This window comes from Podarcis cretensis (assembly GCF_951804945.1).
Source record: "Podarcis cretensis genome assembly, chromosome: Z".
Lineage (NCBI taxonomy): Eukaryota > Metazoa > Chordata > Lepidosauria > Squamata > Lacertidae > Podarcis > Podarcis cretensis.
In genome coordinates this window covers 39,106,981-39,129,057 of record NC_137184.1, presented here as the reverse complement: position 1 = coordinate 39,129,057, position 22,077 = coordinate 39,106,981, and the positions used below count along the sequence as shown (strand labels likewise).

General features: G+C 43.3%; 1 protein-coding gene across 3 annotated transcripts in view; it reads left to right on the top strand.

The window, feature by feature from the left end:
- GRIA3 (glutamate ionotropic receptor AMPA type subunit 3) overlaps positions 1 to 22,077 on the top strand; it is a 210,227-nt gene that overhangs the window by 107,430 nt on the left and 80,720 nt on the right. For all 3 annotated transcript variants that reach the window (XM_079962761.1, XM_079962759.1, XM_079962760.1), the window contains 5 exons: positions 3,463 to 3,624; positions 10,881 to 11,048; positions 12,974 to 13,078; positions 17,181 to 17,288; positions 18,431 to 18,637. In XM_079962761.1, the coding sequence (XP_079818887.1) occupies positions 3,463 to 3,624; positions 10,881 to 11,048; positions 12,974 to 13,078; positions 17,181 to 17,288; positions 18,431 to 18,637 (750 nt within the window). The remainder of the gene's footprint in view (positions 1 to 3,462; positions 3,625 to 10,880; positions 11,049 to 12,973; positions 13,079 to 17,180; positions 17,289 to 18,430; positions 18,638 to 22,077) is intronic.

The following is a 22,077-nucleotide window of genomic DNA, read 5'->3' as shown; positions in this document are numbered from 1 at the left end:
CAATAAAAGCAAGAGTGGTACACAAGTCAGGAAGCTAGCTTAGCAGCCCTTCCCAATCCAGTGAGCTGCTTCTGATGAATACATCCTATCCAGATCACAAGAAGCAATCCTTACATTCAACCCTAAGCAATTCAGGCTGTATCTGGAGCCCTCTGTCCAGTTCAAAAGACGCTGACAATCTAGAATAAGTCTAGAGGTGGGTGACTAGGGCCTTGTCTGCACTATACATTAAAAGCATCATTATACCACTTTAAAGAGTCATGCTTCCCCCAAAGAATCCTGGGAACTGTAGGTTGTTAGGGGGCTGCGATTTGTTTGGAGGCCCCTTTTCCCCTCACACAGCTACAATTTTAGAGTTCCCTGCGAAGAGGGATTGACAAATCACTATGAGAATTGAAGTACTTCTTTACATAGCACGTACAGTAGTTAACTATGGAATTCACCCTTTTGCCTGAAGCAGTGATTGTCACCAACTTGGAGGACATTTTTATATTTAACAAAAAATGGACAAATTCATGGCAGATAAGGCCCTCAATGTCTACTGGCCATGATGTCTAAACTCTCTCTCTCCACAGTCAGAAGAAGTGTGCTTCTGAATACCAGTTGCTGGAAACCACAGGAGAGGAGGTTGTTGCATTCTGGTCCTCCTTGCAGGTTTCATACAGCCATCTGGTTGGCTGCTGTGAGCACAGGATGCTGGACTAGATGGGCTATTGGCCTCATCCAGTCAGGATCTTGTTATCCTCTCTTAAATTGAGCCCAGAAGGGAATAGGAAGTCAGTGAAGACTGAAATCTTGGCAAATTTCTTTTGTATTTAAGGGACATTTCAAAAAGGTTCCATTGAGCATGTGCAAAGCTCAAGGCATTTCTAAAGCACCTATTTGAATCCTGGCCAGAATGTATTTCCCAGCCCTTGCTGTGTGGCTTTGGAACAATACTAGAACTGGGATGTCATAATCATTTGTTCTCAGTGACTGCCTCTTGGCTTTTTACTGAAGCTTCCCTGCCCTAATAATCTGAAACTAATTCATAATTTGTATTTCATCTCAAATTATGCCACTGAGAATCCAGATCTCCTTTATAATGCTTCAACCTCACTGCTAAGAAGTACGACATTGTGCTTGGTTATTTTACAGTTGTTATGAAGACTCAAAGTTAATCCATAATTCTATCTTGCCAAGTTGTCAAGCTGCTTAACAATTCATTTGTCCAATTCCAGGCAGTACATCTAAAGCTTATTGTGGAGAGAGTAAGATATAACTTGTTTCATATATTAAATAACTAGATATAGTGTGCCCTGTGTATGTCTATTTTTAAGAGGGCCAGCCCAAGACATTTTGGCACCTGAAGTGAACCACAGGGAGCAAGGGGAAAGTGAAGATATACACCAGGAATAAGCAGGGATTAAAGTTCTACATCAGGAACAGGGGTTGGGTTGGGGGCATCAAATCAACCTTTGATGGTTGAAGTGTTAATCAAAGGCTGTTGCTTGGGGGAAAGGGGGCCCACTCTAAATCATGGATAGGTGTAGACCCCAGGAGACCCCAGAAAGCAACCCCCACCATTTCCTCTTTAATGGGAGGGGGCCAGCAGGCTGCTATGGAGGTGGCATGCGAGGAGCCCTGCTGAGGTGTGCTGGAGTTGTTCCTGCCACCATGGCGGTGGTTGTGGTGGATGCATTCCTTGAAGGCCAGATCTATTGCCCCTGTGAATCCTGCCGCCCAAGGCGGTTGCCTCACTTTGCCTCATGAATGGGCCGGCCCTGATTTTTATCATGTACTTTATAACAGGTTTTTCCCAAGGGTTTCTTCTTATGGCATGAGAGACAGACAGAGAGAGAGAGAGAGAGAGTTTTGAAAGTCTTCTCTCCACTTCCCATGTGTTGCACGCCACCCCAATCTCCGAGCGGTGTGAGATTCCAGGGGTTCCAGGCGTTTACCCAGGGTTCATGTTTCCTTGGGGTATGAGGCACAACAGACTGTGGTGTCTTTGTGATACATGGTTTATTTTCCTGCAATGGAGGTGTTCGCAGCATCAATACCCCAAAAGGGTCTTGCTCCTCCCATAGACGCAGCCTTGGTAGGGCCAGCCTGCAAGCATACGCTGTTTGCTGAGACCCTTACAAAAGGTGCTGGACTGTAGAAGTTGGCTAAATACAGCAATGCATGTTCTTAAGTGTATATGTGGGATTACTGAATCTGGATCAATTAAATTCTTCCCACTCACCATTCACAAAAAGGGCCTGGTTAATGTAAAATAAAAAATATAAACAGGAAAGAGCATAATCAAGGTTATAAAGCATAGGAGAGGTAAAAAGGTAGGATTTTCCTAATAAATAGAGAGCATATAATGTAGAAAAATAAAAGCAACAAAACGCATAATGAAAGCAAAAAGTTGTGATTTGGTGGGGGAAGAGAGTTTTGTATATTTGAATTCGACACGTAAGAAATTAAATCCCACCAAACAGAATAGAAATGTCCTCTACAATAGACAGAGTCCACATAGCACAGAAATGTTCTCTACAACAGCCAGAGTCCACATAGCATAGAAAAGTTCTTTACAATAGCCAGGGTCCACATAGCCTTATACTATGACAAGAGTTTAGTTCTGTAGTGTCTTCCATTTCTGGGCCAAAGAGGTTTGTCTTGCAGCCAGCATCCATGTTAAGAAGAAATTCCATAGATTGGGAAGATGTGGTTTGATCATCCCACAAGTTCAAAAGGGTGAGTTGCAGGGAGGCTTGGAGGGGACATTTTTTTAAAAAATAAATAAATTGATACTTCTTCAAATATGTCAATCTAAAATTTGGATGCCAGAGGGCATTCCTACCATAAGTGGAAAAATGTCCCCCTGCTACTGCAACCACCCCAACAGTCTTGAGGATATTTGATGTCATATGAGAAAACTGCACTTGTGGTGCCACCTATACAGAATTTTTAGACAACAGTCCCTTAAATAAGGTGATGCTTATTTATAAGGCTTAGACACATAATTGCATCCCATCTGTTTTCAATTGTAGGTCCTTCTGCTAGCTACAATGTCTATGTTCTATTTCTCTGTCACAGGCAATATGCCTCTGAGTACCAGTTGCTGGAAATCGCAGGTGGACAGAGTGCTCCTGTGCTCAGCTCCTGCTTGCAGGCTTCCAGTAGACATCTCGTTGGATACTATGAGAAGAGGATGTTGGGCGAGATGGGTCATTGGCTTGGTCCAACAGGCTCTTCTTATGTTTTTATGCATCTATACTGCATTTCTGAATTTCAAACAGTTATTTTTTTGTATTCCAAAAAAAAAAAAAATGAATGTATTTCTAATTCTCTCTCTTCCAACTTGAAAGTCAGCAACAGTTTATACCCCCAGCAGGATAAAGTGGTTAAGCTGTTCCTGGCATGTGTCGCTTTAGGATGGAGACTGCAAGATTGATTCCAGGTCAAAACAAAAAAACTATTTTGTCTTTCTAGGGTTTTACAGATATTTCACTGGAAAGAGTGGTACAAGGAGGTGCCAATGTAACTGGATTTCAGATTATTAATAATGACAATCCAATGGTCCAGCAGTTTATGCAGCGCTGGGTGAGACTTGATGAAAGAGAATTCCCTGAAGCAAAAAATTCTCCGCTAAAGGTAAGTGTTGTGGAGCAGTGAGAGAATGGGTAAGAAATATGGGTCTATAGCTTTTTCAAGGTAGATACTGGATCTGAAAAAGTTGGAGGCTACTACGCTAAAACACATGAACTCTGAAGGCCGAAATGAAAAGTTATGGATATTGGGTGACCACTTTTCAAACCATGACCATTGTGGCAATTCCTCTTCTTTCCCTCACCACTAATTTGTACCACTGACTTTGCTCTCTGAGACCTCAGGTAGGAGTCATTTCCCAGCTCTATTGGAGATGCAGCTTCTTGGAACTCAATATCTGTTGACTGATGCTAACTGATAACTGCTGACTGAACACTGTGTTAGACAGACCATGTACATATTAGGTAAAATGTCATACAAAAATGTGTGTAATGGGAGAAATTACCGCAAAATGCTAAAGACTTTTACAATAGCTTTTTTCAAACTCATGGAAATGTGGATATAGTCAAACTTAATCTGTTCTGGAAGACCGTTCGACTTCTAAAACATTTGACAACCAAGGCATGGCTTCCAATTGGTTGAAGGAGCTTCTTGCACTCAAGTGGAAGCCACGTCAGACGTTCATGTTCCAAAACACATTTGAAAACCAGAGCATTTACTTCTGGGTTTTCAGCATTCGGGAGCCAAAATAATGGAGGCGTTTGGGAACAGAGGTTTGACTGGACTGAATTTAAGCCTGGTAAACTGAGAGAAACCAAAACTGACATATTCACCCATTCCTACTTGGAGGCAGGACAGTGCTATCTTGTCCAATCCAGTGCAAAGATCATTGCAGTGTGCCCTGTATCAGAGCTCTGTAGTGTAATTTACTATAATTTGGGCCTAAAAATAACTGATTTGGGGGCCGGGGGCAAAAAAAGTACTCCTCTGGCTTTTAAAAAATACTCTTATTGTTGGGTATCACTCAGGAACGAAACTAATATTTGCACATCTGAGGAAGTATGCATGCACATGAGAGCTAATACCCAGAACAAACTTAGTTGGTCTCTAAGGTGCTGCTGGATAATTTATTATTATTATTATTATTATTATTATTTTGACTGTGTCAGACCAACACAGCTACCTACCTGAATCTAATATTTGCACAGATTTACTCCTGATTTGTTAAATTTGTACAGTATTTATGAAAGAAACAGCCACTCCCTTTAGAAAACCATCCTGACAAATGAATGTACAATGTCCGGGACTAAGAAATGTAATTGGCTAGAGACTAATGCCCTGGTGTGTTGATTTATTCAGTATTTCATCTACTCTTTCCTCCTTCCCTCGCTGGCTTTCCTTTGCATGCTCATGCATTTGTTAGTAGAATACAAATAAAATAGAAAATTTGATTTGTCTCTTGGCATGATTCCAAGGAGGCTGCATTTGGGTTTCTGATCATTAAAGCAGACCTGGCCCGAGGGAGAAAATACCACTGTGTGAGCTTTATGTAGTAATAGATTGGACAGCTCTTACAAAACCCTTTTCTTGTCTATGTAAGAGCAAAAGTTGACTCTAATGCTCAGTTGTACGGTGGAGCTGTTCTGTGATATTTGCTAGTTTTAACTTTTTAAAAGAAGCTCTAACAAAAAACAAACAAACAAGTGAAACAGAAGAAGCATTAGTTAGTTAGTTAGCTAGCTAGCTAGCTAGCTAGTTAGTTAGTTAGTTAGTTAGCTAGCTAGCTAGTTAGTTAGTTAGCTAGTTAGTTGGTTTATTAAAGATTGGCTCCTCCCAGATATATTTGGGCTACCAACTATCGTGCTAGGGAAATGGGTTGCAATTTAAAACTCAGGAGCCTGATTCCCTCAGATATTGCCTATTTGTCTTAGAAATACAAAGTTCTTCAGAGAGGATGTATTTATTTCTTTATGGGCTTCTAAGCAAAGGCAGACTTTTTTAGGGCAAAATAATGTTATAGGGTTTGTGTAGCTGCTGGGAGCATAGATCAAGTGCCTCCTCAACTTGGGCCACATTCACACTATGCATTTAAAGCACTTTATACAGCCATGGCTTCCCCCAAAGAATTATGAGAGCTGTAGTTTGTTAAGGAAGGGACGCAGGTGGCGCTGTGGGTTAAAGCCTCAGCGCCTAGGACTTGCTGATCGAAAGGTCGGCGGTTCGAATCCCTGCGGCGGGGTGCGCTCCCGCTGCTCGGTCCCAGCGCCTGCCAACCTAGCAGTTCGAAAGCACCTCCGGGTGCAAGTAGATAAATAGGGACTGCTTACCAGCGGGAAAGTAAACGGCATTTCCGTGTGCGGCTCTGGCTCGCCAGATGCAGCTTTGTCATGCTGGCCACGTGACCCGGAAGTGTCTCCGGACAGCGCTGGCCCCTGGCCTCTTAAGTGAGATGGGCGCACAACCCCAGAGTCTGTCAAGACTGGCCCATACGGGCAGGTGTACCTTTACCTTTACCTAGTTTGTTAAGGGTGCTGAGAGTTGTTAGAAGACTCCCATTCCCCTCCCAGAGCTAAAGTTCCCAGAGTGGTTTAGCAGTTCTTCTTCCCAGGGTACCTTTAGGAAGGGAATAAGGGGTCTACTAAGAACTCTCAGCATGGGACGCAGGTGGCGCTGTGGGTTAAAGCCTCAGCGCCTAGGACTTGCCGATTGAAAGGTCGGCGGTTCGAATCCCTGTGGCGGGGTGCGCTCCCGCTGCTCGGTCCCAGCGCCTGCCAACCTAGCAGTTCGAAAGCACCTCCGGGTGCAAGTAGATAAATAGGGACCGCTTACCAGCGGGAAGGTAAACAGCGTTTCCGTGTGCAGCTCTGGCTCGCCAGATGCAGCTTTGTCATGCTGGCCACGTGACCCGGAAGTGTCTCCAGACAGCGCTGGCCCCTGGCCTCTTAAGTGAGATGGGCGCACAACCCCAGAGTCTGTCAAGACTGGCCCGTACGGGCAGGGGTACCTTTACCTTTACCTTTAAGAACTCTCAGCACCCTTAGGAAACTGCAGCTCCCAGGATCCTTTTGGGAAAGCCATCACTATTTAAAGTGCTTTAAATGTATGGTTTGACTGTGGCTTTGATGACAACATTCCACCATTTAGTTTAGTAGAAGTGAAACAGGAGATAAAGGGAATGTTTTAAGAGGTTGCCACCCAGTGTCCATAGGGTTGTATCCTATAATATGGGATGGGGTTGGGGGAAGGAGGGTTAGTGATTTGTGGGTTTTTTGTTATTGTTTTTAGTATTTTTTGTGTTTTTATCTTGTATTTTTATGCTGTGAAATGCCCTGAGATCTAAGACTGAAGGGTGGTATACAAATTAAATAAATAATAGTTCTATGCATAGTAGACCCACTGAAGTTAATAGACATGGCTAACTTAGGCCCATTAATCCCTATGGGTCTACTCTGAGTAGTACTTGGTTTGCTACGACCCACTACTTTTCATATTAGCCTTTAACTCAGAGTTGGTATGTTGTAGCACAGTAGTCGTCAACTTTTTCAGAACCCACCTTCAACCTTAGCTTCAGCCATGCTATTAAAATCATACACATTCTTCTTTCTCTGTATGTTCCTGCTTCTCCCTCTTCTCTGGTTCATACATAATGCTAAGCTATGGTTTGTTTAGCCAAACTATGGTTATTCTGATTGTGTAAACCTAGCCCAGCAGACTATTGTTTATTGTCTACCAACAAACATAAAGCAAAGCCATGGGTTGTTGATAGCTCACAAACCATTATTTGTTTTAACTATGTTATGATATGGTGTCTGAATCCAACACCCTTGTTTAATCATGGTTTGATAGGTCACCCACCATAGATGTTGGTCATGCAAGACTAGCTGGATATAAGCCATGGCTGGTTCATTCATCCATGAAATAACTCATGGTTTGTTGAATAAATAATGTTTCAAATCGAGCATGGTTCAAACCAAACGTGACTTGTTGCACAAATTAAGCCTCAGTCCCTCCCCACATCCACATGTAACATTCCTGGTTCAAACCATAGTTTTATGGAGCAGGAATGTGCTTAAGCTCAAGTACTTTCTCTCTTTGTCTCCCCTTCCCTTCTTGGCTACAGAGGAAAATGTTTGTTAAAGCACAACTTGCTGTAATGTCTGAGTTTTCATGGGTTTCAAAGCCATGTCTTTGGATAAACGTGAATAGCATTTCTGCATCTACACAATCAGTAATCCCCACTCTAACACTTGGACTCAGAGTTAGTAAATTCTGAACAGACAAAGAAAACACAGCATTCAAGTGCCTACATTCTAGATATCAGCATGGGGGGGACTTGGTACTATGTCACCCTGTGTGAGGCCAAATCTTGGCACCACCTCCTGTCCTCAGACTACCTTCCCAAAGGCAGTTAAGGAGGTGCCCACCTTTGAGAAGGAGGCGTGAGGATTTGGCTGGGTCCTAGAGCCCTCCTACCTCCGTCCCAAAACTGGGAAAGCTCTAACTCAGCTTTGGGGAAGAGACAGGGAGCTATAGGACCCTGTCAGAGCCTCATTCCTCTTTCCCAAAGCCCAGTGCCTTGCTTACCAGGCTTTGAGATGGTGGCCCCATTAATTAATTAATAGAATTTGCTGTCACAAGGTCTGGTGGCAGCCATTGGCATCTCCTGAAAAGAAGACTATATGAGCCCTATTCGGACTCCCCCACCCCCACCATCCCCATTTTTCCAGCACTCATAAGTCAGAAAGCATGTTTCTGAGTGGAGAGACATTCTGGAGAGAATCCACTTCTCATGTGGGGTGGAGTTGCTACACTAGCCTTCCAGAAGGAAGGTCAGTGTTACTTACTGGGAGGGAGAGGGCTGAGGCAGTCGGGAAACTGGTGCAGTGACTTTGCACCATGCCACCCTCCCCTGCCTTGCTTCTGTCCCTGCCATCGAGCAACAGCAACCCACCAGCTGGGAACCCAGCCCAGTGGCTCTTCCCCAGCCGCCGAGAAGCTACTGCAGTAGCCACAGAGGTTCTCTGCACAATTTAGAATCCTGCATAATCAGGGTTCTAAATCACATGGGGAGTCTCCAGCTAATTTTGTCAACTCTGAATATTCAGCTACAAAGAAATAGAATGCCGACCACAGAAAGCAATATATTCAAAATATAGGCAAATCTCTAATTTTGAAGAGTTGGGTTTTCTTTTCTTTTTTAAGTCTTTCTCTGAAATAAATTCAATTCACTGGCAAAAAAATAATAATCATTTAGAGATCTTACCCTTCCTACGAACAGGAATGTTTATCAGATTTATAACCTCAATAAGAACGGTAATTCTGAACCGTATGAGAAAGCAGTGAAAGTGGTGTGTTTTCATTGTTTTCCTAAGGAAAAAAAATAAACAGATATATTGCTGGCTACATATTTCAGTTAATAGAAAATACAGTCCAGAGAGATGTAATTCATGGTCGCTGTGCTTTTAACATCAGACAGCCTATATTGGCTAGCTCATTGTTCAACAAAGAAAAAGAAGAAAACTGCAAGCAAAAAGAGGAAAGAAAGAGATGTTATATAGAATATATTTGGTTTATAGCCAGAAAGATGTCATGAATAGACCCTGCACCTAATGAGGCCTTGAATTTTGTTTTATGGGAGTGGTTTCCAACTTTACTTGGCGAATCTGTGCCACACATCAAGTTAAAAAGTTAAAACAAACCTATGACCCAGGAAACAGGCATAGGAGTATAAGAAGCTATCTTACACCCAGTGCTTTTTTCTGGCGGGACGCATACCCCTAAACATTTTGTGAATCTTTGTATTTTTGTCCATTTACTATATTTATTTTTCCCAATTTGAACTATAAAATGGTGGTTTTCTTGAGTCAAAATGAAAGTACCTCTAAACATTTTTTTAGGGGGGAAAAGCACTGCTTACACCAAGTCAGACCATTGGCCCAACTAGGCTAGTATTGTCTATACTGACTAGCAGTAGCTCTCCAGCATCTCACTAATGGGCCATTCCCAGCCCCATCTGGAGATGCTGGGGATTGAACCTGGGACCTTCTTGAGAGCCAGTGTGGTGTAGTGGTTAAGAGCGGTAGTCTCGTAATCCAGGGAACCGGGTTCACTTCCCTGCTCCTCCACATGCAGCTGCTGGGTTACCTTGGGCCAGTCACACTTCTCTGAAGTCTCTCAGCCCCACTCACCTCACAGAGTGTTGTGGGGGTGGAAGGGAAAGGAGATTGTTAGCTGCTTTGAGACTCCTTAGGGTAGTGATAAAGCGGGATAACAAATCCAAACTCTTCTTCTTCTTCTGCATGCAAAACAAGTGCTCTACCCCTGAGAAAGAGCAGGGGCAAAGCAGCCAGGCATGCAGCCTAGGTCCATTGCCAGGTGAGTGGGCTCTTTGCCTCTGTCCAGGTATGTCACAGATCAGAACTGGATCCTCCAATCTGTGCTGATCCTTCTGGTACCTTCTCTCTCATGCTCACCTGCCCACTCTCTTGCTCTGGAGCTGCTGAGAGTTCCTGCCCAAAATATCTGGAAGGCAACAGGTTGGGGAAGGCTGTCATAGATACAACATGGTGCCCTCCAGAAGTTGTGGGCAACACCTCCCATCACTCCTAACCATTGGACATGCTGGCTGGACCATGGGAGTTGGATCCAAAACAACTGGAGGGCAGCAGGTTGGATGCCCAGTTGTAGATGGATGAGTATAAAGCAGCTCCCTATAACATTGCAACAGATGGTAATACCTCACAAAAACCACTGCATATTGAAAGGTGAAAGATGTGGTAAAATAAATAAACACTATAGAAGGAGGGGGAGGAAAAGTGCTAGTAGACACAACTTCCAAAAGCACCAAAAATAATTTTGGGAGGAGTTGGTGAAGAATGACAGAGAGGAAGGGATCATTTGGGTTTCCCAAACAGGGGCTACAGGAGGAAGACATCTCCTTGAGATCGGCATAGTTAATATGGAATAAGATGACCCAGCAGATCTACATAAACAGATGACACTTTATTGTTGCTGTTGTTGGTTTTATTTTGTTGTGGACTAGTCTCTTGTTAAGCCTCCATGAATATTGCTTGTCATCGAAAGACAATATAAAGGTACGGTAAATGTGAATGTAAAGGATAGCAAATCTTTATTGTTACAGTCAATGACCAGCATGAATATGAAGGAAAACGTAAACCCCTTCTTCCTCCTGTGTCAACAATTATGTAATTACAAAATGAAGTTTGACATCTCCAGGGATGTGGGCTAGTTAGGGTGACTACTCCAGGCTGAAAAACAAACGAACACAGGAAGCAAAACTGGGTCTGAAGCTGTTGCTTAAAATGCAGTTTGTCAAACTGTCTCCTTTGCATCTTCTTCAGTACACATCTGCACTGACCCACGATGCCATACTAGTCATAGCAGAAGCTTTCCGGTACCTCCGAAGGCAGCGTGTTGATGTCTCCCGGAGAGGTAGTGCTGGAGATTGCCTAGCAAACCCTGCTGTGCCTTGGAGCCAAGGGATTGATATAGAAAGAGCACTGAAAATGGTAAGGACAAAAGCAATGACGACACCAACCTAAATCCTAATGTATTTGGCTACAGAGGTTATCTTTAGGGGATCCGGGAAATGTGTTTGACTGTGCATGCAACTGTAAAGTACACAACCTGGCTTTGCCATGCAAAATGTATTGCCTTTATTTTACCTGATACCTTACAATGTCATGTAAACAGGTTGTCTGTATTCAGACCAGGGGTACCAACCTGAGTAAAATATCAAGGGGGCCCAAGTATGTCCCACCCCGCATAAGCAAGCACATGGCGCTGTGCATGGAAACCATTTTAATGGCAATACCCATCAACTTTGGCACCCCCAGTCCCTTCAAAAAAATTAAGGGGGGCATGAAGGGACCCCCGCCCCTAGGATCTGACTCCTATGATTCAGGCTGTGTTGAACACAATTCCCTGGAAAATCTACACTATCATCTTTGTTGACATTTTGTATATATAATGTGGGTATTTATTTAAATACAAGAAGACAGGTCCCTGCCTCGAAGAACATACAAGCTAAAATTCACCATGGGGAAAACAATGGAAGAAAGGAAGAAGGAATAGATTGGGGGAAGATTATTTCAGTTGCATGTACTTAGGCTTAGCTGCAAATGAGCGTAAGAACCAGGGAGTTGAAAGAAGCAAGAGAGGTTGTACCTGTGTTGTAGAAAAGGGTCACATCTTGAAGTACCTACTTTGCACTCAAAAGGCCCTGACAATAGCCAACCAGGTGCCTATGTGAAACCTGCAAGCAGAATATTAGGACAACTTTACTCTCCCACTCATGTTTCCCCAGCAACTGAGAACCACTGCCCATTGGTTGCTGTAGAGAATAATGAGCTAGATGGACCAATTGGTCTGATTCAGCAGAAGGCAACATCCTAGGTCAGCATTGCTTAAGTCAAGGGTAGCCAATGTGGAGTCCTCCACATATTGCAGGAGTACAACTCTCATCATCCCTGACCATTAGCCATACCATCTAGGACTGATAGGGGTTGAATTCCAACAACATATGGAAGGCACCACACAGTGGCGTAGCGTGGGGGGTGCAGGGGGGGCTGGCCGCACCGGGCGCAACATCTGGGGGTTAGGGGTAGGGGTAGGGTTAGGGGGCGCAAATCCACGGGTTAGGGGGCACAAATTACTTGCCTTGCCCCGGGTGCTGACAACCCACGCTACGCCACTGGCACCACATCAGCTCCCCCTAATGTAGATGCTCTGGATGGCAGTTCCAAGTAGACAAGTCTGCAAGAGAGACAGGAAGTTATTATTGTTTACTATTCACAGAGCACAGGACGCTGGTGGCGCTGTGGTGTAAACCACTGAGCCTTGGGCTTGCCAATCGGAAGGCAGAGGTTTGAATCCCCGCAACGGGGTGAGCTCCCGTTGCTCGGTCCCTGCTCCTGACAACCTAGCAGTTCGAAAGCACGTCAAAGTGCAAGTAGATAAATAGGTACCACTCTGGTGGGAAGGTAAATAGCATTTCCGTGCGCTGCTCTGGTTCGCCAGAAGCGGCTTAGTCGTGCTGGCCACATGACCCGGAAGCTGTACGCCGGCTCCCTCGGCCAGCAAAGCAAGATGAGCACCGCAACCCCAGAGTCGTCCACGACTGGACTTAACTATCAGGGGTCCTTTACCTTTACCTTTTTATTCACAGAGCAAACGTTGGTTATGTGAGACTATATCTGTGTGCATCTGTGTCCATTCATTTTGATGGAATTGTTGTGGGGGTGTTAAGTTCCCAGGGAACTGTGGCCATTGAAGGGGCAAATGTGTTGTGGTTGTACCACCCCAGAAGCAATAAATTCCTCTTCGGAAGATTGGGTGCTGGAGTGAAAGCATGTCCAGTAGATTGCAATTATTTCAGATCTGTGGGCATCTTATTCCTTTCAATGACAGTATGTTGTGATTTATCATTGCTAAGGTTCAAGTGCAAGGAATGACAGGAAATATCCAATTTGACACCTACGGACGTAGAACTAATTATACAATTGATGTTTATGAAATGAGACCTGGAGGACCACGGAAGGTAAGCCACACATGGGTAAATGTGTATTTACTCTCCCAGCTCAGCCCTGCTTCTATCATGAGTTTAAAATAGAAGATCAGTTGAAAAACAGAAATATTTTAATAGAGCCATTGGGCACAAGCAGACTTCAGACTTGTGGAGTTGCTTCCTTTTTATTTTGTTAATTATTTTTAAAAACATCATATACCAGTTTTCCTTTATAAACTTACAAATCTTACAACAATATATAATATGCATAAAACCATTAAAAGCAATAAATAGCATATAAGAATGTAAGAAGAGCCTCAGGTGCCTATAGGAAGCCCCAAAGCAGGATCTGAGAGCAACAGTGCTCTCCGCACTTATGGCTACATTGGAGAGGGGGTTGGACTAGATGGCCCTTGGGACGGCTTCCAACTCTACATTACTATGGTTCTATGATTCCCAGCAACTGATATTCAGGCTATACTGCCTCTGACAACAATGTGGGATCAGTTACCTCACCTTTCCTTGGTGTCTGGCCTCTTCAGATGGGATATGACTGAGTGCCACATGCCCTTGAGGTGCATTTACTTTATACTAGATTCCAGGATTTTAGGGTTGACTCTCTAGCCGCCTGGAATCAGTTGCTAGCTGAATTTAGACAAGTACCCAGTGTTGTGGTGCTTAGGTGCCCACTGAAGCTGTTTTTGTTTGAGAAGGCTTTCCATGAAGTGTGATCCTGTTATTTATGAAATAATCAATTGTTTTTTTTGCTTTTGTGGTTTGTAGGAATGGTTTTAATTGTATTCGGAAATGTGTTTGGTTTTGTATTTTATGTTAGTTTAATCTTGTTCTACACTGCTTTGATGGCCTAGGCTAGAAAGCAGTTTATAAATTTGTGAAATAAAATGAATGAGATTAAAGCCCCAACTGAAGAACTTCTGGGTTAGCGCCTCCGGCAATGGCGGAATTCCTCTGATCGGGAGGAATTTGCTCCGTGGAATTCAGGGTCTGGCCGCCACGGCAAAGGCGGAGACCCATTAAAAATCGCAGGCAGGAGAAGCCTGTGAACGTGGGATTCGGCCGGCACCTTTTGCGCCTCCCCTACTCGCGGGGAGACCCAGTTTCGGGGATCCGGAGCGATGTGGGGTGAGCGGCGCGGTGCTTCGAATTGACTGCTTCTTTCACGAAGTGAAGCCGCATTGCTGTTGCCAGAGAGCGCTGACTTTTTCCTGTGGACAATTTGATTCTAAACACCTACCCATGAGTAGAGCGGAAAATTGGATTTTTAAACGTCTTAATTTGGCACCGAAATGGGGAGGTTTCAAACAGGAAGTCTGCCTTCCCCTTTTGTAAATAGATTGAAGCAAAGAATTTGCAAGCTAAAGTCCTGGAAAGTCCTATGTAAAGGATTAAACTTCCATCGGCTAAAATCATTAAACCCCCCTTGGAGGCAGGAGAAGAGGGGGGAATTTTTGGATCGTTTAAGAGTGAAGAAAGTTGGATCACCACCGCTCTGAACCTGGAAACGGACTGCTAGTAAGACTGACGTTTTTGGGAAAGTTCATTGACTGTGACAGTTAGTTAAATAAGAGAAATACATTGTTTCCATTGTCTCCTTCTGTGCTTAAAAATGAGTAAAAGTAGTTGAAAATTAAAACTAATCTTACTGCTTGAACTGTGCTTAAAAGGATTGATACAAACAGAAATTGTTTCCTCTAGAGGGAGCCTTTGAAATTGTTATAAGAGTTGGGCTGGTGGAATCTCCAGCTGCAAGAGAAAACCGTGAGATTGACCTTGGATCGCTTGAGAATGTCGACAAAAGAAGCCTTAGTGATTGCATTAGGCAAGATAAGTGAGTCATTGGAACAGCTCCACAAGAAGACAGATGTGATGAATATTAAAATTGATATTTTGGGACAAAAAGCGACTAATTTGGGACAAAAAGTGAACATCTACACAGAAACTATTCAGGAATCGATACAGGAATCTACTTTGACATGCCAAATGGTGGAGAAAGCGAGGGAGAAAGTTGTGGTTGTTGAACCTAAAGTAATACAAATGGAGAGGGAGAGAGCCCCAGCCTTACAGAGGCAATTTGATGACTACAAGTTGTTGCCCTCTATGATTGAATTCAGAGAAAGTCAGATTGGAACCCTGCTTGGACTGGAGAAGGAAAGTTGGATAGATCATCTCATGTAGGGATTTACTGACCTTTGGGTTCTGGTCTTGGGTCAGGAGGAAATTGGAGTTGTGGGGACCTTCAGATTTGGAGGGATTTTGAAACACGTCCTGAAATATCTTTTGGATTTTAGTTTTAACCACGGAGATGTGGATGACATGTCAAGAAGGAATAAAAACATTGCTAGGTTGGAGCTTCCCCGAGACCTACTCTTCAGCATCAAAGGAAGGAAATTAACAACAACAAGATCAGCAGAAGACAAAGTATATGAAGAAGACTTGCAGAAGGGACCTGGAAAAGAGTTAAGAGCCTCGGATAGAAGATCACCAGGTTGATGGACTATACGGATTTGACGGAAATGACTGGCAGAATCCGAGACCAGGGAGAAGAGACGGTGGAAGAAGATTGGGAAAAGTTTAAAGTTTATTTATAGAAATACGGTAAAATAAATAAGTGTTAGAAAAATGTTGGAATGAAATTATATGGCTTTAGTAGAAGTGTTATAAGGAGTTAAGCATAAATATTATAGTAATGGAAAATAAGGTCAAAATAAGTTAAGATATTTATATGACAGAAAATAGTGAAAGATGGAAAGGAATTGCTGAAACAATTAATAGAAGTGGAATACAAAAAGGGAGGTGAGAGGAAGTCAATGAAACAAGGGAATGAAAGATAAGGCATTGAAATGGTATGATGTATGTTTTTAAATTTTTTTTGTTCTGTTTTGTTTAGTTTAATGCGTTAATGTTGTGTGGTGTATTGTTTATATATTGTATTGCATTGTTTTTTCTTTCTTTCTTTCTTCTTTTCTCTTTCTTCTTGTTTGTAAGGTTTAAAAGCAATAAATATTATTTTTTAAAAAGAGAGAGATTAAAGCCCCACCTGTAGGTCTCTGCAATCCTTTAAGGTGAACAGGTGATGAAAGCCATGTGCCACTTATTACTGGTCTGGTATAGATCAGGACCCTGCTGGATCAGGACCTATCACAGTGGCCAACAAAATGCCCATGGGAAACCCACAAGCAAGACCTGAACACAACAACACTCTCCCCTCCTGTGATTTCCAGCAAGGGTTATTAAAAATGGGGGGGCAGGGCAGCAGACTAAGGGCTTGTCCACACTTGCCTTTTCTCCACTTTGGAGCAAACAGCAATCCCCCCCAAAAAAAAACCCAAATTGCCACATGTTTCACTCGTTGTTTGTTCCAACTGAGCTTTAAAGAGTGGATTTTCATGGGGAAAGCTCCAGGGCAAAAAAAGAAGAAGAGCACTCAGACATGGAGCTTTAAAGCAAGGATCTGTGCCCAGAAAGAGCAGGGCAAAAAGAAAAGTGTAGATAAACCCTAGATCTAAAAAGCTTAAGTTACAGGAAGGGAGATTTTGGTTGATTGTTAGGAGTCATGCCTTCAAGGTAGGAGTGGTTCATCAATGGGACCAATTAGCGAGAGGGCTGGTGGGTTCTGCCTCACTGCAGCTCTTGAAGCAGAGGCTGCATAGCCATGTGCTGCAATGCCCTCTAGGTTCCCTACATCAAGCAGTGGATTGGAGTACATATCACTCTCTCTCTCTCTCTCTCTCTCTCTCTCTCTCACACACACACACCAATCTATAGATGAGCTGTTGAATGAATGGAGGAAGTACATATTAAATACTGTAACATTAAGAATGGATATCTGCAAATGTTCTCTTGATGCACAACCCTTATTGCAAGACATATCAAAAAGAGAGGGAAAGCACTCCTAAAAAAATTAATACTGTACCTTTAACAAAAACCCTTTGAATGTTTTTTTTTTTTTTTGCATGTGTGCTTTGTGCTAATTTATGTAAAGCACCAGGAGTGCCAATCAGCAGGGCTGTCATTATCCCCACAGTGGCCCAGTGGATTGCATGGAGTGGCTGGTGAAATATTAACACAGTTGAAATGCAACATGCTAATTTGGCTGTGTTCTCTTCAATTACAGGCTGGTTACTGGAATGAATATGAGAGGTTTGTGCCAGCAGTAGACCCCACAGTCTCCAACGACACTTCCTCTGTCGAGAACAGGACCATCGTGGTCACAACCATCCTTGTAAGTTCCAGAGCAGCCGGTTTGTAACTAGCAAATAGAAGTCTTAGAAAAGGATCATTCTCACCAAAAGTGTATAAACCAGTTGTGCTTCTCCTTTAGTTATCTCCATTCTAACCTCAAGAAGCCCCAAACACTTTACCATTGCCTTGTACAGTATGGGAGGTGCCAAAAAGACCCATAGCTCTGCACTGGGAGAGTCTTTCCCACCCCCTCTAAGGAGTAAACCCTACACAAATCCGAGTGGAGTCTCTAAGACAGTTGGGTGGCGCCTTGTACGCCTCCTTCCAGCAACTCCTGCGGCCAAGCTGGTGCCACATGTACTGCTGTGCTTTCTTTTGGACCACATCAGCAAGGCCAAGAGGTGGGTCTTGTCATCTGGGCAACCCAGGTCCTCCATACATTCTGCCCAGGCTTGCACCCCAGGGAGGTCACTTAGGTGCTGCTAATGCAACAGTTTGATTTCACCCCCAGAGGCACACTCCACTGTCTCTAGAGACAGATGGAGGCCAACATTGGCTACTTATAGGGAGATGAGTGTGCAAGGGGTTTTCTTCAAGGTAAAAGCTAATAGATTATCCAAACATGGCCCATTATGCTCTTCCATCTCAGCTTACTTCCAGCATTTCTGAGATAGTGCTGCAGATGAAGATGGACACTTGCAAACTAGGGAGATGAGAAAAATTTGGTTCAGTTCCCATTTAAAGGCAGACCTCTCCTATTTGCATTTGAAGAACAATGCAGTTCTCCAGCCAAACAATGTGTACACAACTGTATGCTTGGTAAAGCATGCATTGAGATGCATACATTAGCGCAAACAATACACAAAAATACATTTGGAAAAATAAAATAATGTGTGTTTTAGATAAAATTGCATACAAATGTGTATGCACTTAGAAGAAATCCACCCTAATTTCATGAGGACTTTAAAAACTGGAATTTGCAAACTGGTGTAGGAATATGGGGAACTGAACTTAAGATTGAAAAAATGAGAAACAGAGAGAAAACAAAATTTGCAGGTTTTCCCGTCTCTGCTGCACATGCACCCTGCAGACTCTGGGCACATTTTTAATAGAAGATGTATATTAAAACTGGGGGGGGGGGGAGGACTTTGGTTTTTGTTTTCACCCCCTGTCATTTTACAGGAAGCACCCTACGTGATGCGCAAGCAATCTCCTGACCAAAAGGGAGGAAATGAAAAATACGAAGGCTATTGTGTTGATCTAGCTTATGAAATAGCAAAGCACGTTGGGATAAAATATGAACTATCCATTGTTCCCGATGGGAAATACGGAGCAAGGGATCCTGACACTAAAATGTGGAATGGCATGGTGGGTGAGCTGGTCTATGGGGTAAGTTGCCTCTGAACTTTTGTGCATATATTGTGGTTTTGCTTATGATTGAATGGACAACAAAGCCAAGCAGGGCCCAATTTCTATCATCTATACTGGCAAAGCTCCATAGTTGTGTATGCAGGTACAGAAATGTGCAAAGAAAGTAAGAAATATCACTTTCGGATATACAGTACTGTGGTGAATGTCCAAAATATGGGCATGATGTGTCTCTTTGTCTGTCACCTATTGACCATTCTCAATTACGTGACTTCATCATTTCAAGCATTCACTCAAATTTTCTTTAGGACAGCTACAAATTTGGTGAACCTGAAAAAATTAGTATTATGCCAGTATAGCTGTCACGGCTACTCCTTTCCCAAGAATTCCACCATCCTGCATCGGGTTCCATGATGGTTAAACCAAGTAATATCTATAATGTAGAGATATTTGTATTTGTTGTATGCAAAACTGTTTCCATTGTCTGCCTCCTTCCACCAAAAACTACATTATTCTTCCCAACATCCAGTATGACAATATGGATGTTATCTTGTCATTGCATTGCATTGCAATGGATGGGGTGGAATAATGGGAAACAAATATTGAGGGGGGTGTTTAATCAATTACATATTGCTTACAGACTGAAAGCAAATGCCAATTGTATTCACCGGAATGATTTATGTTATGGCCATCAGACAAACAAGTGAACATTGCTCCTGTTTCTGTTTTCATGGGAATTGACATCCTTATGTAGAGGTGACCTTAGCAGGTTTAAAGGAAACTTAGACAGAAGAAAGAGAGAGTAAGCATTTTGCCTTATTGAAAACAGGGCAAGAAGTGATTGTTTCAAATTATAGAGAGGTAGGCTTAGGTAAACCAAGAGGGAGAGTTTCCTAGATATAAAAGCTCTTGAGCAATTAAAGAAATGGAGTGGAAGCCAAGACCACCCTGTTATGTTCTGGCTCTGCGGTTGACTTGCTGAGTGATGTTTGACCATGTAGTTAACCTCAAGGAGCCTGACATTTTACCCACGGTAAAATGTAGGTGAGTGATACAAGCTCAGTCTCACCCAGCAAGGATTTTGTAAAACACCTGGAGACTTCATGATGAAAATGTTCTTGCCCGGTGTGAAAAGCTATTCCTCTCCACTCAAATTGGAGCCATCCCTGCTTCTGTGAGCACATCAGCAGCCCTCATCTGGGTTGGCGATCATTCAATCATCTCAGCTGCCAGGAGGAGAAAGTAGACTTAACAGTGTTATGTTATACATGTTGTTTACTCCAAAGTAAGCCCCACTTTCTTCAGCAGGACATAAATATGTGTGAAATAGCCTTAGTCATTTTAGTGCTGAGGCAGGTAATATGCACTTTGGTCAGGTAAAGCGTTTCTCAGAGTGGTTATCACTCTGGGCTGCAGGTAAATATATATACTATATTCATATGAATGCCTGCTGGATGAGGCAAATGTCCCATCTAGTCCAGCATCCTGTTCTCACAGTGGCCAGAAAAAATTGTAAGGATTAGGGAACTTTTATGCTTTGCCAAGGTCTGTATCTGACAATGGAGCACAGCAACTCTTCTCTGTAGGTTTTACCCCTATGAGGCAGATGCAGTGGCTGAAGATCTCCACCTTCCCACAGCTGTCCAGATATCCTCTTTCCCCATGTCTTCCCCAGCAAGACTTGCCAATGTGCCTGTCTCTGCTCCTCCCTCTTCATACATCTTCTGGTTCTGGGAGACCAAGACAAGAGGGGAGCTCACCACAGCAGGAGGGAGCAACACCATGGCTAATCTCTGCCTCTTCACCCACTTCTCCAGTTTCTGCTTCTCCCTCTGATTCTGGACTTCTCTCTGCCACAGCCTCTCCCAGCTCACTAAGCCCTGTTACGCCTTCAGCTTCCGACACCTCTCCCCAGTCTTCTCCCTCTGACCACACCACCACTCTCCAGGCTCAGAGCCATCTTCCCTTGCGGGTCCCCCAGCTGGTGCCTCATACCATTCCTGTGTCCATTCAGTCCATGACATCAGACACAAACACACACACACACAAACACAAACACACACACACACACATACACCTCTATCCTCCATCTAAAGCAAGAAGCATTATCAGAATTCTATGCAGGCAAAACAAAACAAAACAAAAACCCAAAGAGGGTATGGCCTGGGGAAGAAAGGCGTGGAGGGCTGTGGGCATGAGGCTCCCATTCCCTGAACTAGGGGTCCTCCCCCTTCATTGGGCCCTGACAGATGTCTGAATATTGTCCAACACAAAGTGATTTCCCCAGAACTGCTCAGTTAGTGCCAGCTCCAAGTTTTGGCCAAGATATTCTCAACAGGCCCATTTTCTCTTTGGCATTGCAACTGCTGCCCCTTCCTTCACTTGCCAGTCTGCCAAACTGTCCTAAGGGAGAGCAGAAGACAGGTAGATGTGATGCTTCTGCATCTCCTAACAGACTGCCTGCTCAGAAAAGGCAGGTGAGTAGGTAGCAGCAATGAAGAGGAGAGGAGGCAGAGCCAGGGGGCTCCAAGGGTTGATGGAGGGGTAGCCTGCTTGGGTGCGGACCTCAGCAGTGACTTGACAATGCTGAACCCTGGTGTTCTGTGCTCCGTGCAATTTGGCATCCATAACTTGGATTCTCTCCACCCACTAGCCACATCTAACCTACTTTTCTCATGACCACAGTGGCAATATCATTTCAGTTTGGGATCTGCTTACATGTCGCCCTACAGCAGATGCATCCAGTGAATGATAAAAGAGTTTGCAAACAACGAAATCTCCGTGCAAAAGCCAGCCTTCTGTAGGGTAGTTCGTCTCAGTTCAGAAATCTCCCTTGATCTTCTGGGATTAGTACAACTCAGAAGGCTGTTGTTCTGATGTGTTGCAGAGAGCCTCGGGTGTGTTACGTGAACATGATTGCACTTCTCAACCTCTCTCCACAGGGAGCACAATAGCTCTGAGTGTAAGGCTGGCAATGATACTGTGGTTTTTTAACAAAACAGCAAGGCAGACTTCTCTGCCTGAGCAGATCTGGACTTTCACATTGCTGATGAACAAAGGTGGATTGATCATGTTTTCATTCATATGTCAGGTCCATTCTAATTTTGCATCAATCTGTTTTTTATCATAAAAATGTGTTTAAATAAGTACTTTACACATGTATTTCATCACAACCTTTTTTCTCAAAAAAAAAATTTAAATTTGGTTATCTCGATATGGACATTTCTTAAAGTACTGTTTCCTCAAATATGTTTCTTTCTCTTCTTTGCACATTTTGGTGTGAAGCTGAGAGCTGTATTGAAAATTTGGAGAAATGTGAAATCCAAAGGGAAATTACTTTCCAAACCATGTAGTTTATGTTTGTGTGACTGGTTTTGAATTTATTTATTTATTTTATTAAACATATATCTTGCCCTTCTTTCTAAAGGAGCCCAGGCACCCAGCAAACCTTCCTCTGATAA